General features: G+C 45.2%; 1 protein-coding gene across 2 annotated transcripts; it reads left to right on the top strand.

Moving 5' to 3' along the window:
- The first annotated feature begins 98 nt into the window (after positions 1 to 98).
- LOC142945218 (uncharacterized) lies at positions 99 to 8,829 on the top strand. Of its 2 annotated transcripts, none has more exons than XM_076086645.1 (16): positions 99 to 327; positions 1,893 to 2,594; positions 2,948 to 3,029; positions 3,196 to 3,727; positions 3,866 to 4,852; positions 5,199 to 5,279; positions 5,393 to 5,505; positions 5,615 to 5,673; positions 5,786 to 5,875; positions 5,969 to 6,012; positions 6,093 to 6,265; positions 6,585 to 6,655; positions 6,751 to 6,896; positions 6,998 to 7,142; positions 7,749 to 7,895; positions 7,984 to 8,829. In XM_076086645.1, exons 2-16 carry the CDS (start codon positions 2,076 to 2,078, stop codon positions 8,269 to 8,271), a joined length of 3,477 nt encoding a protein of 1,158 aa, XP_075942760.1. In that variant the 5' UTR covers positions 99 to 327; positions 1,893 to 2,075; the 3' UTR covers positions 8,272 to 8,829. The 2 variants fall into 2 exon arrangements, with proteins under 2 accessions (XP_075942760.1, XP_075942754.1); XM_076086639.1 differs by lacking the exon at positions 99 to 327 and adding an exon at positions 1,379 to 1,545.
- The last annotated feature ends 7,070 nt before the right edge of the window (positions 8,830 to 15,899 follow it).

The raw sequence follows: 15,899 nt of genomic DNA, 5'->3' as shown, positions 1-15,899 counted from the left end.
TGGACAGGAAGAATGAAGAAGAAGAAGGGGGAGGACCTGGTTCAGACTAGGACTTGTGACTTGCATGCATCGTTATGCGACACCACGGACTGAAAGGCTGCTCGGCTTCAACAGAGCGGATGTGAGGCTTGTTTGTTGTGCGTAGCAGTTTCAGGCATAATCAACTGAGTGTTCTGTGTATGCTGGGTGAGCATGTCTGTGAAGGTGCAGCACTTTGACAGCGATATTATCCCGGTATAACACAGCAGCGTGCCTTTCCCTCCTGCAAGACTTCAAACCTCACAAGCTGGCCGATCATATGATGTTGCTGTAAAGAACCTGGAGGGGGTAAGTCATGTTTCACAGTTGAAAAGATTCCTGCTAATGAGAGTTTCATTTGTAGCTCTTTACGGTTTGAACGTGTTCCTGTCTGTGCCATGTTTACACTGATGGTAATGACTGACACGGGGAGTGTTTCTCCTCTTGAGAGAGATTCTATTATTATACGTACATTTCTCAGCTTTCGCTTTACCCAGTGTGTCTGTGTTCCTCTTTTTATTTCATTCTCCCTATTTTTTTTAATACTTCTCCTTTTAAAATTTTGTCAATCACCCTCTCACGCCTGTGACGTGCTGTATAAACTTCTCATGCATTGTACACAACTTCCCCTGGCGCTCTCCACTCCGCATACTGCAATTTGTTTGCTTAAAGTAGCCAGATTTTTTTTTCTATTTAATGAAGGAATCTAGAAATCTCTGCAGTCATCTGAGCATTTCTTCAACCATTTTTTATCATCAACAGTGCTGCCAAAGATAACATCACACATGTAACTGTGTTATCATGTAAAACACAAGACTCTCAGTATCGGTCCACATGTAGTGGTCCACATTATTTCAGATTCTCCCTATTAAAACTCACAGACGATCATCTGTGTTAATCTTCATGTGCTGCAGCACTTGTTGCACCCTGACAGGAACTGAGAAGTGAGCACCCACACAGGAAATGTGGTCACGGTCCGTCCCGGATGTTGGTAGCGTGACGTGAATACAAGAATAATGAAGATAGGCAGAAAAGTAAAGACATGAAAATAAAACGGTTTGACAGAGAGGGGGAAAGATGAAATTTTGCAGAAGAGAATAAGATATTAGGTGTGACATTTTAACTGTTCGTCACCAGAATAATCATTTTCTTCTGTAGGCCTTTGCTTGTGTTGACCCTTTCACGGTTTTCTCCTCAGCTCAGACTCACCGTGCAGCGTGGCGATAAACTGATAAACACAGGACGCAGGCAGTTAAACTGCTCACCCGAAATATCCCCTCATACCCCACCCTCTCCCCCCCCCCCCCGCTCTTAATCCGCACCATGCACCTCTATCTCTCTCTCGCTCACTTGCTCGGCTGATTCACTGTGTCTGCGGTCAGGAAGTACAAACTTGCTTTTGTGATATTTCACTAAAAGTCTGTCGCACTGCACACACCTGCAGAGCCACGGCAAGAAGTTAAAAAGAGTTGACAAATGAGCAGACAAAAAACCTTCTCCAGGCTGGATTGTGTTGACACACAAGTGGTGAGTGTTTGGAGTATTTTTGTGCTATCAGGGCCGGAAATGATTTAATGTCACTTTTGTTTTTGCTAGGAGGGTCGTGTGTAATTTAAAATGCTGTCCTCGGTAGTTTGAAATGTACTATTTCTCACAGATGAATAGAAGAAAAAAAAAATGTAGAGCTAAAAGTCAACCCATGAATCATCGCTATTACTCTACAACCAAATATAGAGTCTTATGAATGGACTTTTTGTCTCCCAGCAAATCAGAAGTTCCTCCTGGAGGTTACCCAGCAAGTTTTTGGATATATGGGAGTGTAGTGAAATATCTTTGAACATTAACACTTTTTTTTTTTCTCTCTCTCGTTACAGATCTGTGAATGGCGCCATTGGATTTCGTAACATGCTTCAGTATTTCACATTCATGGGATCCGACAGAATGATCATTCTTCGTACGGCAGAGCAGGACATTTTGTAGCGAGGCAAGATTTGCAGCTACAGCGTCTCTCACCAAAACCCACAAACACCCCCCAACAACGGAACTGACTGAGACGCATGCTAATGGAGGAGGAAAACGTGTGCTCCTCTCTACCAGATGTCACAGATTCAGTCCTTCAGCAGCCTCAACAGGACTCGTGGACGTCCATCGACCACCAGTACATGAACGGAGAGGAGGAGGCCGTTGCGTGGGGCGACACGGAGGTCCAGATAAACCAGGTGCATGGGACGGATCCACTCAGTGTCTCCCTAGAGGCGGGACGAGAGACCCCTGAGGAGGTAGAACAGTGGGAGCAGGTGGTATGGCCTATGAACTGTACCAGTCCTTCGCTTTCCTTCGCCACAGTGCAGTGGGACATGCCCGATCCCTCTGCGGCGACACCTTCGTTCGTGACCGACGGCAGCTCGGCCAATGAGCCGAGCTCAGGCGACGTGACGAGTCTACACTCCACTTCCCCGTCGCTTCACCAATTTCGAGGCGTTAATCTTTTCACACGGGAGGGCAGAGGGGAAGAAGACAAGTTTGATCGTCTGCCTCTCAACTCAAATCTAGAGTGGGCAGGAAACGGCTCGGAGGTACGTACTGTATGTGAGGAGATACAAAAAAAAGTGTTGTGGTGTCATGCTGCCATTATTTAGAGTTTAGTCTATTTCTGTGCGGTCTCGGTGCATATAGGTCTTCAGATTTCCTGTGTCATTAACCCGTTCTTCACTTGACTCTGGCCTCACCGCCTCAGTCTGTGTCTCTGTAGAGACACGTGTTTGGGTTACTGTAGTGGGTTGAGCAGCGGCGGGAGGAATAGAGTGGACACAATGTTCGTCAGATGAGAATCAAGAGTGCAGCTTCTTACTCGTGAGCCCCGCTGGCAATCACAAGCTTTCTCGCACAACTCATGCTCATGATCAATGGCCTGTGTTGCAATTTCCAGCCATGTGATGCTGCAGATGTGCAAGAGCCGCCGACACAGGAAAGGGAAGACCGAACACATGAGCTGTTAGAAAGCAATAACGGTACGTATCACTCGGAGGGAGACGACTTGAATTAGTTGTTGATTTCCATTCGTTGCTCAGTTTGAGTCTTGGTTTCTTGTGGCCTTCTGGTTTTTTTATTCGAAAATAGTTCTGGTTTGAAACTGCAAATCTGTGATGTGTACCTTCTTCTTCAAAAATCATCCAGATATCCCACTGAGGGCAGACTTAGAAGAAGAAGAAGAAGAAGAAGAAGAAGAAGAAGAAGAAGAAGAAGAAGAAGAAGAAGAAGAAGAAGAAGAAGAAGAAGAAGAAGAAGAAGAAGAAGAAGAAGAAGAAGAAGAAGAAGAAGAAGAAGAAGAAGAAGAAGAAGAAGAAGAAGAAGAAGAAGAAGAAGAAGAAGAAGAAGAAGAAGAAGAAGAAGAAGAAGAAGAAGAAGAAGAAGAAGAAGAGGAGGAGGGACACTCGGTAACCACGTATCCTGTTGAAACTGTGGACTTAATCAACATCCTTGAAGGGATTGATGCCTCAGAAGATGAAGCGGACAGTTTTGTAGATTTAAAACTAGAAGAGGAACAAGAGGAGCCTGACGTTCTGCTGACTGGACAGGGAGACTCGGAGGAAGAGCAAACTTCAGCGAACGGTGTTGAGGACGAGGGAGAAGAGGAGGACGAGCAGATAAACGTGTCCTGTACTGACCAAAGTGAAGAGGCAAACGGTGTCAGTTGTCTGATTGATGTGTGAGTATCAAGGACTTAACTTAAGAAAGGGGAACAGGAAGTATGTAACAGTGAACGCTTTCGGTATGTTAATCAAGTCACAGTATTATGTGCTAATATAACATGAACTAAAATCCATATGTCATCCGCACCTTGTAGGGAGTTTCCTGCAGAGCCACTCCAAACTGACGATGCCGGGCCAACTGTAAACCCAGATAAGCTGATTGATCTGCAGCAGTCAGAGCTGTTGGAGGAAAGGCAACACTCGGGGACTGAAGAGGACATAGAGGTACTAGAACGGTTACATGAAGATCCCACTGGTCAACCTGCGGAGCCAGAAATGTGCGGAGATGTAGATCAGAACATTGACCCTGAACAGTCGGAGGACGACATCGAAGAACTGTCGACCCGGGCAGCAGGTGATACAGAGAGGATAGAAAACTCACCAGAGATAATAGAGCTGACGGAAGAACCGGAGGAGACGTGTTGTTTGGAGGAACAAGGTTGCGACCAGCACGTAGAGCTTTCACCGCAGCTCGAACGAGCCGAGTCCGAGCAGCTCGAGACGACCGAAGAGTTAAAGGAGATCCAAACAGAGGTGTCGCAAGACCAGTTAGGACAGTCGCAGCATCTGAAACAGCCACCAGAGATGGAGCCGACGGAGGAGTCGACCCGACGTGAAACTGCAGACCTGCCACGGGACTCCACTCAATCACAGCAGACGGTTTCTGTCGGAGTGGCAGAGCCGCGAGAACAGACGGAGCCGTCAGAGCAGAATGAGCAGACGCCGCAAACGACCGACTCGTCTCTCGCTGGGCAGCTTGTGCAGCCGGAGACAGATGAGTCAGAAATAACGGAGCATCTGTCTCCCGAGCCCGAGGTCACACAGCAGACAGCGGAGGCCGAGTTCAACCGGGTGGACGAACAGGCGGAGACGTCACATCGCGGGGAGGAAGTAGGAGGCGTCGAGGACGGCTCCGTGCGAACAATCGTTGCAAATGACGAGCAACCCAAAGCCCCCGAGACAGCAGCACCTCATATGAACGGAGACGCGGTGAACAGAGAGATGGCCCGCCGCCTCGCCGAGCGGCTGTATAAGTTGGATGGGATCCAACGTGTGGACGTGGTGAAGCACTTAGACAAAGAGTAAGCATATTATTTATGCTTTTATTCCTTAAGGATGATGGTGTTATGAGCTCCGCAGCCAAACCCACAAACTGGCCAGTGGAGCTGCAGCCGCAGAAGCTTTTCTACCTTTTTAAATAGTAGCTTATCACCAACTCTCTGGGTGCTCATGTCATCTGGTTGTTGTTATCGTTGCGGTTTAGATAATCATCCCTGAAATATCGTATCGATACGAAGTTAAAGATACTTTATTTGTTTTCTATTCTCACCCAGAAAAAAACGTCTTTGGACTCATATATAACAGGTTCATTTTTAAGAAATAAAGTGGTCACAACACTGACACAGAATGTGTTTTGTTTCTGTTTAGCAATGACTTCAGTCGAGCTGTCGGGGAGGAATACCTGAAGCTGTTTGACTTCACCGGGCAAACTCTCGATCACGCCCTGAGGTGAGAGTTACAGAGGTGGAGCTTGGATTCTCATGCACTGACGTCTCTCACGAAACACGCTCATATATCGTCTTGTATATGTTGTTTTCTCTCTCTCTCCCTCTCTCTCCCAGGTCTTTTCTGAAGGTGGTGGTGCTGATAGGAGAGACCCAGGAGAGAGAGCGCGTGCTGCAGCATTTCGCCTGCCGCTTCAATCAGTGCAACCCCGACTCCTTTACCTCTTCAGGTGAGCTCCAGTAATGGTCGACTTTTTTCTTTTCTGCTCAAAGATACAGCAGCGAGCGCTCACGTGTGACATGTGTAATTTTCCTTCTTATTTATTTTTACATCCTCAGAGTCTGTGTTGGCGCTCACATGTGCTCTGATGCTTCTCAACACTGACTTGCATGGACAGGTGGGAAACATTTATGAGTTGCATCTTAAGTATTGTTCTGACGTGGCTCCGTGTAACCAGACGATCTCTGTGAGGCATTTAGTCAGTCACACGTTTTGTGTGTTCTTAACAGAATGTGGGGAAATCAATGTCCTCGGCTAAGTTTGTGTCCAACCTCGATGGGATGAACGAAGGAGAAAACTTCAGCAAGGATCTCTTGAAGGTAATACAGTCACTGATTTTCTTTTTCAAAAAGCTAAGTCACAGCCTTGTTGGGGAACAATATTTAACCTTTTCATCTCCATCTCCATTTCAGAGTCTTTACAATTCCATAAAGACTGAGCCGCTGCAGTGGGCCGTGTAAGTCATAAAACATCATCCGTTCTTTGCGTATTTATAATCTTACACATACATTAAGAGTCTTTCTTTGCATGTCACAGTGACGAGGAGGAGTTGAAGAGCTCCGTGTTGGTGGACGAGGACGCAAGGGAAGATGCGCCGCTGCGTTCAAAGGCGAACCCCTTCCAGGACGTTCCTCACGACAAAACGGCTTCTGTGGCCAAGCAGGGATTCCTCCAGAGAAAGATGCACGCCGACATCGACGGCAAACGCAGTGAGTGAGACACGAGCAAAAGTCCGGATTTAAAGGCACAAAAGTCATTTAGTTAATTTATAATCTGTCGGACGGGGTTTGGTGTGGGGTGTTGAGGAACACAACGTCACAGGCAACTGAGGATTTCTGATGTTTGGCTCTGCTACGGTGAAATGTGCTACTTCTCGGACATGTTGGCGATGCAGTAGGCAGCTTCAGCTCTTCATTACTGATCATTTCTGGTCTCATTCGCATTAAGTGGCGCTCGTCATCATTGAGGCCTTTTTATATCAATACTTCCAAAATCTTCACACACCTGCTGCATGTTTCTGTGTGGCAGCTCCGTGGGGAAAGAGAGGCTGGAAGACTTTCTACGGAGTGGTGAGGGGAATGGTCCTTTACCTGCAGAAGGTCAGTAACTCATCCAATAGGATTCTCAGTAGCACTCCGTGTCGTTATTACCTCTCCCTACAGTGTAGATAATTGAGTGTATTTATATGCGTCAGGATGATTATAGGCGGGATCAGCCGATTGACGAGGAGGTGGTGAGCTTGCACCACTCTCTGACCGATCAGGCGGCCGACTACACCAAGAAGCCACACGTCTTCCGTCTGCAGACGGCTGACTGGAGGGTTTTACTCTTTCAGGCCTCGTAAGTCACAGCGGTGTGTTCATGTGTGTGTGTGTGTGTGTGTGTGTGTTTGTGTCAAAGAGTCGGACAGTCAGTGCCACACTGTTTTGTCTTCCTCTCAGATCCAAAGTGGAGATGTATTCATGGATCAGCCGCATCAACCTGGCCTCGGCCCTTCACTCGTCGCCCCCGTTCCCCGCCGCCGTCGGCTCTCAGAGGAGATTCTGCAGACCCATCCTCCCCTCATCGCAGTCTGCTCAAACTCTGGTACACACTCGTACCTCTCTTGCTTAACTCATTTTGAGTATGACTGTGTTTTTCGGTATTTGTTATGACTGTGTTATGACTTGTGTTATGAATCTAGCTTGTGTTTAGCCCAGTAAGACTTAAAATACTTGTTGTACGATCCAACTTCAACTCTAAAGTCACAATTCACATGTCATTTACAAGCAACTACCATAATATACATGTACAGCTATTTAAGTGAATTTCCTAATCGCAATTGTTTCCATTTTCCATTTTCAAACACTCGCTTTTGTCCTGTTAAAGCAAGACAATGTCAATTTAGCTTCATAAGCTACTGGTCATAAGAGACCAAACAAGGCTGTGGCAGCAAAATCTGAGGGTACTGAATGAAGCAAAGGTACATTTTTATTGTTGAATTGAATTCAACTTCATTCACAGCACAGACATGAATCACGAGATGCACATCTTTACATGATACACATCTGTACTGTAAACTCCGGGAACGCTTCACCTCTGCAGCTGGAGTAAGACGGGGTTCATACTTTCTGTTTGTTCCTCAGCAGGATTTGCTTAAAAAGGATTTGCACCCAGCCTCTTATCTGTCGTGCTGCTCTTCTCCCTGTGCAGGACCGTCAGCTGCAGTCGTATGCAGGAACGCTGGGGTCCTTCAAAGAGGACTTGTCGTACCTGCAGCAAAACCTGCCAGAGGGCAAAAGAGCCAGAGCCAAGGAGCTGGAGGAGCATCGCGTCAGAGCGGAGTACCTGCAGCACGAGGTAATGAATGCGCTGCAAGTGAATGTGTGTGTGTGTACAAGTGTAAAAATCCCCATAAGTGACCCCGTGCATGTTGAAACCTTTGCAGATGTGTCGCTATGAGATCTACATCCAGGGGTTGGAGGCGTGGAAGAGCGTGAAGAAGACAGGTGGCAGCGTGTCGAGCGTCGCGGACCTGAAACAGTTTGATAAAGCAGTGTGGGCAGACTCTTTGATGGAGGAAGACGAGGTTGAAGGCATGCTGAAAAAGTCCCACTCCAGCCCCTCTCTGGAACTGGAGCTGGCCCCTCCGACGGTGATCAAAGTCAGACGCAACATCTCAGAAAGACGGACTTATCGCAGGACCATCATTCCCCGGTGGAATAAGGAGGTCTGAGCGTTTAGTTGTGGACGCACTGAGCAGAGAAGGAAAGAAGCACCAGAGTCGTATATCTGAGGCCTCAGCGAGTTAGTGTTTTGTTTCTGCATTTTTATCTTGTGTACTTTTACAAAATTACACCTCAGGGAATCCCAAACCCTCAATTTCTCTCAGGAAAGAAAGCGGGAACCTGATTCATTTCCTGAGTGACTCAAAATGTCTGGAGCTAATTTATTTTTGTTTAGTTGTGTTAACTTTGGTCTGTAGTCGTGCTCAACGTTGTACAAATTTGCTTTCATTTGTTCTTTTTACTTTGGTCAAAACTGTCCCTTTTTAAAATGTCGACCACTAGAGGGTGCTGTAGCACAGCTCATCTGTGAGTGATCGGAGGGGAACAGGATGTGTGTTTAAAAGAAAAGAAGAAAAAAATCCTAATTGCACTTTCATTGTTTTTAATATTGTCTATAATATGTTGATGACATCGTTACATGTTGTTTCCAAATGAAGGATTTGTTTTTAAAATGTCATGTATTATTTTCTCTTTGGGGAAAAATAAATTGTTACTTCTGTTCTTCATTGAGACTCTTCATGAGCGTCAACACTTCAGGTTTGAGGGCCTGGAATTCAGTTTAAATTTAGATACGACAAACAGTGATTCAAACATTTGCTCCACAGTTACAGGTTTTGTGAGATGTAAAGTCAGATGCAAACATTTTTCCTTTCACCACGAGGTGAGTTGTAACACGAACAGATGCAGCGACACTTTTTCACGAGTGTTACTTTTGTAACATTTTCAACGTTTCAGTAATCAGTTTTTGTTTGATTTTTCATGAAAGAAATCTGCTTTATTATTGATATTCAAACACAGTAAAATGCTTGTGGTTTGTGTGTGTGTGTGTGTGTGTGTGTGTGTGTGTGTGTGTCATCAAGCATAAAACAGAATCTTACAGTGTTAAACATTTTGAGGAAAACGTACTTTCTAATCTCAAAATATATCTTTTTTTGGTATGAAACTAACTCAAAGACTTTTACAATATGAATCACGAGGCCACAGTGTGAGTTGCAGACTGATCAAACTGTACGACAACAATTACTTTGTCACTTTCTCCAAATACTGCAGGTGTAAATTTAAATGATTCCATCACCTCAACTACAAAAAAGACAGAAGATGAAGCAGACCTGCAATTGTGTGTGTGTGTGTGTGTGTGTGTGTGTGTGTGTGTGTGTAATCGCTCTCAGTGGCACGGGCCCCATTTTGTTCTCTTTCAGCCTGACATGTTGAGCAGCAGTCGACCTGGGGCGGTCAACAATAAGAGCAGGATGTCTGGAATTAAGCCCCCCCCCCCCCCCCCACCTCCCCTCCCCTCCCGCTCCACACACACGCACACACACACACACACACATACACACACACACTCACAGGAATGTGATGTGACAATAGGAAACGCAATGAAGAACACAGACAATACAGACGGGGACTGTTTGGGTGCCTGACTCGGATCAAGGCACCGGACAAGCGGACGTTTCATTAGAGCCGAAGCTCCTTGTTCAGATTTATTTAAGACTTCTCCGCCCCGGACAGACACTGAGACATGGGACAGAAACTCTGACGGATCATAGGTGGTGCTTAGTTAACGTGATAAAGCTCAACCTCTTGTCCCATGAAAGGAAGCGGCCTCCATTCATTCGCAGGAATAACAACAGCTCATTAAGATAAAGTCAGATTCAGCAGATGAGGGTGACTGATGGGCCACGTGAGTGACAGGGGCTCGGGGCCATCATAGCACCTTGAGAAGGGCGGGGAGGCGACGCTGAGAGGCGACGCCATCTTGGCTAACCTAAATGCTCTCGGGCCCGTGACGAAATGTTACGACGAGAGGCGGCCATTAGCGCCCGTTGTTCTTCGGATCAAATTGAAATGTTTAATAATGTGTTATGTTCCGACTGGGGCATGAGTCTGCGCTTGGAGGTTTTCTCGTTGTGTGCTGGCGTCACACAGGAGCTCTCCAACCAAAAGCTTCTTCTCACATGGCCTGTGGACCATGACTTCAGCGGCGGTGGTGGCCTTGTTTTGGAGTGCCATCTCTCTTCTCCTCTCTAACAACAATAATGACCGGCTGCAGCAGCAGGGGCTGCATTAGCTGCTGGGTTCAGAGGGCACCCTTCCCAAGGAATTGGCCTGTTTTTGTTCCATCTGCGCCACTCCATTCTCAAGCTTTGTGCGACTCAGTCAGGCCTGGGTGGGTAATTAAAAAGGCAAGAGCTCAAGTTGTGATCATTAGGGGCTTGTCCAGCATGGGCTCCAAAAAAAGACCCCGACACCTAAGGTCACCCTCTTTTTCTGTTTTTCCTCCTCCCCCTCTCACACACACACGTTGTTGCTTTGAACATTGCTCTACATCCTCAATGGCTCTGAGATGCTCTGTAAATATTAGCACCTGCACACACTGCCAGCAAACATAAACGGTGCTGTAAACACTCACATTCATCCCTGGGATTCTCTTTTTTTTTCCTGCCCTCAATGCTCCTCCTGACGCACATTCTCCATCTGCTGCCGACGCGTCGCATGCTCTACTTGTTACTTTTGATCTCTTATCTGCACCAAACACTTGATTTCTCCCACTCTGGCTATTGAAACAAAATATTTTTTTGTCTCACTCTCGGTGTCCTCTCCCCCCCTTCATCCTTCGCTCTTCACTACTGTTGTTGTGATTTCCTCGTCTAGAGCCCTCGAAGCCTCTCTGCGGTCCTTTCAGGGGTTTTGTTTTTCCACTCGGAATCCACTCGCCTCTTTCCCTGAGACATTAACGAATAACTCTCTTCATATTCTCTCCGAGCTTCCACTTGTACCAGACATCTCCTGTACTTTTCTGCAAACGCAGTCAATATATTTGGCTTGCGTGTGAGTGTAATTTCCAGTGGGAAGTGATATTCTTTTATCGCTGTAACTTGATTTGAATGAAATGGGAGGCACTGAAGAAAAACATCTCCCCTGCCTTGTTTCCCCCCACAGACTGCACTCATTAGTATTGCTTCTCCCATGGCCAGACATTTTCATTTTATTTGCCTATCAGACCCAAACATGAATCACTCTTTAGATTTCATCAGAGCCGACCCTCCATACCTCTTATACAAATGCTGGCTTTTTGTAGCAAAGGAGCCTCTCATTGAGAGAGTTAAGGCAAGTGCCTTGCTTAAGGGCATAGAAACGCATGACCTCTTTTTGCCCTCTCCTCTTCCACACACACACACACACACACACACACACACACACACACACACTCACTCCTGCCTCTGACAACACTCCTCGGGCACAGACTCTTTTAAGGCTTTTAAGATGCAGGACAAACACACCGGTCGTCGCTCCATAGGTTGATGCAACGTATAGAGCAGAGCAAGAATGTTAGTGAAGTTATCTCCTCCATCTTATCTCATTTCGTCTTTCAACTGGAAGCAGGAATCAGTTTGAACTTTAATCCAAAGCCATGAATATTTGCATGAATTCATGATCTTCAACCTGCAGTTTAATTCAAGGATAAAGCAGCATTGTCGGGATGTGTGCGTGACGTTGAGTGAGCTGTGTGTTTGACTCCCCCGGCCTCCACAGGTCAACCCTCTCCCTCAGGGCAGTACCTGATACCTGGCAGATTTTATCCACCTCCATGTGTGTGTGTATAGTGTTGAATGTGTGTGTGTGTGTGTGTGTGTGTGCTTTGAAAGGTGCGTTTTTCTTGATGTCTTCCAGTCAATAGCAGCTTCCTGCCTTCAGGGCCTGTGTGTTGTTTAATAGGCTGGTCGGACACAGGGCACCTGTGTTTCCTCTCTCAGCCTGCTCCCAAACAGAAACACCCTCTGTTTCACCACTTTGCTCTGTTTGACTGGCACATTTGTTCCAGGTGCATTATGGTTAAAGGTGGAGGAGATTAGATAGCTTCTTGAAATTTGAGGAAGGTGTTGTCTTCTGAAGACCGCTCAGGTGTTCGGAGGCCCTTTGGCTCTTATGCCAACGTTCGGTCGGTCCCGAACGTTTGATGGATTGTCAAGACATCTTGCACAGACATTCGTGGTCCCCAGAGGATGAATCCTAATGAATTTATTTCATCTTTTTCTTTCCATCTGGCACCACCATGAAGTTAAATGTTTCAATTACCCAGTGAAATATCCCCACACTTATTGGATGGATTGGCACAAACTGTTGACTTTAGTGATCTCACTTTTCCTTTAAGCGTCACCATGAGGAAGAGACTTTTGGTTGTAGTGACAGCGATTCATCGTTTAGTTTGGAGGTTTAATTTAGTCCTCGAAAACAGAAACAAGGATGAGTGTTAATGATGCTTTCAACCACAAGGATTTTCCGCTGAGGAAGGTTACAATTACATTTAGCAGGTGTTCATATCCGCCTGAGGATGAATTGTAACATCTTTGGTGATCCTTAACTTTTCATCTAGTGCCATTATCAGATAAAATATTGTGTCCAATGATTTGTTGTTTGTTTTATGACAAATACCTGCAAAACTAAGGCATTCCCTTCAGCCCCAACATTCCTTTTATGTTTACTTCTTTTTGTACATGCATGTCTCTACGTAAGAATAGTAACTGAAGTAGTTTCAAGTTTCAAAATGAACAAAGAGAGCTTCAGAGAGAAGTTAAAATTCTGCCTCCATTCCCCTGGCTGCACACCGTCTAATCGTTGCGTAAAGTCGGCGAGATTGTCAGATTATTGGTTTCAGACTGTTGAAAAAACTGCCGGACACAGCTCCCACAATTCCAGCAGTCAGAAAGGTGAAGTATTGATTGTTAGTCCTGTTAAGTAACCAAAGGAGAATCTCACACTCTGGAAGGGGCTGCTAAATATTCAAAGACAAAGAGGATGGTTTAATGCAACAACAAAAAAAGATGACAAAGGGTTCAAAACAATCAGCCAGGCTTCGGCTAAACAATTAACAGACAAGGTGATGGGTTCACTCACACAATGTGGGTTTTCTGGAGGGCCACAAAGGCGCCTGAACCGGGGCGGGGCCCACACTGCGGCGCTGCCATTCAAAGTTTGAAACAACAGCGTGTTCTGCAGCTCATTTGGACGGACAAATTCTGTCAGCCTACATAATGCTTATTTGCCAGGCTGAGTTGGTTGGCCCACTGTCTCGAGCCCAGAGATAAGTGGAGAACTTTCCAGATGACTGGCGCAGGACAACCCCGACCCGTCAGCCCACTGATTGCCACACACTCCTCTGCTGCCTTTTTGGCAGCAATTTCTCCAGGGGCCCCCATTCTGTCTTTGAGTTTGTCCCCATAATGGTGATGGGACACATGCCTTCTCCTCCATCCTACACACACACGCACACACACATGGACACAGTGTTAGTATGGCTCTGTGTTAAATGTAGTAAGTCCCCGTCCTGCCAGCTTTGTCTGCCCTCAGCTGTTCCGGCCCGGTGCCTGTATTGTGCTGCCGGGCTCATTACCAGAAGCACTGTGGCCCGAAACCTCCATCGCTAATAGGCCCAGAGAGAGACAGAGAAGAGTTATTTCTGCTGTGGCTCGTGTGTAGCAGTGTGATGTTTTTGTTTTTTACTCCTCTGGCAGTGAGACTGTTAATGTTTAACGTTAACTGCTGTTATTTCTCTGGCCGGCCATCAGCTGGATGAGGAATTTGAAATTGGGTTCGGTGAAAAGGTTTACCTTCGCCCCTGTGAGGCGCATCAACTTGAAAAGCTCCTCTGTATGTATACGAGTGTATATGGATTTGTGTGTGTGTGTTTCTGCATGCCTGAGCAGGGAACTGCAAAGAATGAAAGAGTGTCCAGTCAGTTGATGGGCTGGAGTGGAGTGGGGCAGGCCACTTGGACAACAATGGGATGAAGTGCAGCTATTGTTTAAAGTTTACAGGGTGTGTACAGTAGTGCGGCTGCAGGAGAGGGATACAAAGAGAGGGGTGTAAAGAGGTGAGTCAGGAAAAGGGTGAAATGTGAGGAGAGGGGAGGCTTGGAGGAGCAGAGAGAAAGAGAAGTGCATACTGTAAACAGAAAGACGTCAGGGCTGATCTTCATCAGCAGACAGATAGCGCTCCGACTGAACTGATATTGAGGACTTTAAGTGATTGTCTCAGAAGTCAGACAAAAAACGTCATTCAAGAGTTATGTAATTAGGCTTGAGGGTTTCTTTACTGATGAATTAGGCCATGAACCACACAGAAGTTCTTGAACTGAGAGTTATGGTAGAGGTTGCAGTGGTCTAATGAGACCAAACAGAATATAACCCAGCACTGAAACTGGAGCAAGTTCAAGCGCATGTTTCCCCACTGATGGGAATCTTAAAGTTACTGGATATGGTTTCATTTTTAAATAAATGCGAAAAATAAACCCATAAAAACAAAAATGTGTTTTTTAGCAGGTCATAAAAGGCGACTCGATAAGTAAACAAGTGAACAAAAAAAGAAATCATAACTATAAACAAACATAGTAAAGTAAATAAATACTTGACTTTACCTTGGTAAATAATATATTTCTTATATTGGTAAACTTCTGGTCAAAAACAACAACTGTGCTAAAACATCTGTATGTTTTCTTGTATATAAATATATTTTATATAATTCAAACTCTGTCTCCATTTAGTTTTACATTTACATCACATTTGTTATTAATGCATCATATGACATATTTACAATGCCACGAAAACTGCATCTCCTGAGGAAGACTGTGCTGTGATGAAAGCTCCAGAATGGTCTTTGTGGTGAGATAGTTTGTCCACTATTCATATGAAAGCAGCTGCTTACTAATAAACTAATTCATAGTCAAATATAGACGGGTCTGAATGCTGTTGTATATTATTTAAGTGGAGTAAACAAAGGGTTTTAGGTTTGTTTTATCGCACATTAATCATCGTTGTTTTCATAAAGGCTAATTCATTGGATTTTAACAATAAAAATAATATGTAAACTCGAAACTCATATCTGGTGATACACTCACTGATACAATATCTGCAATGTATAAGGCTTACTGTCTGAGCGCGCGCCTACAAAACAACCAGTTTCACGTGCTGCAGGTCTCGGAGATGGAGCGCGCGCGCGGCCTCTCCCTCTCCATCATCCTAGCGCCATCCCACGCGGCGGCACCAGGTGGGCCGCGGCACCGCCGAACCGTGGCGTCGTTAACGCGCCGCAATTATGAGGCCGCAAAGAGGGACGAAATAATTGCAAATAAAACTACATGATGCAGAAAATAAAAAAAGAAATTAAACAGATGCGCGTGTTTTCGGGATCGTTGCTTTCGTCCTTATAAAATGCTGAGAGGTGCAAAAAAAGAGAAAGAAATGCAACATTTTTAGGCAGCTTTTACCGTGTAAGTACAAGAGTATATTACTACAAATACTCATAATATAATAACAATAATTATAATGATAATAATATAATAATAATAATCAGATATTTAGAATCAAATGCTCTTGTAGTTAAAGTAAACTTTAGCACACTAAACAAGCTCAGTTGACTAAAACTAACATATTAGACTATCAGTACTGTTAGCTCTACACCAAAGTATTAATTTCAGAACATATAATTCGTTTATTATTATTGTATAGTTTGTCAAATCAAAGCCATTCTTTAAAAAAAGACCACAGTAAAAAACACAGTAAATTTGTCATGCTTT

Source organism: Anarhichas minor, unplaced genomic scaffold, assembly GCF_050575085.1.
Source record: "Anarhichas minor isolate MPS153535 unplaced genomic scaffold, ASM5057508v1 ptg000002l, whole genome shotgun sequence".
Classification (NCBI taxonomy): Eukaryota; Metazoa; Chordata; class Actinopteri; order Perciformes; family Anarhichadidae; genus Anarhichas; species Anarhichas minor.
The sequence above is the reverse complement of the archived record's forward strand: the minus strand, read 5'-3'. Positions and strand labels throughout refer to the sequence as shown.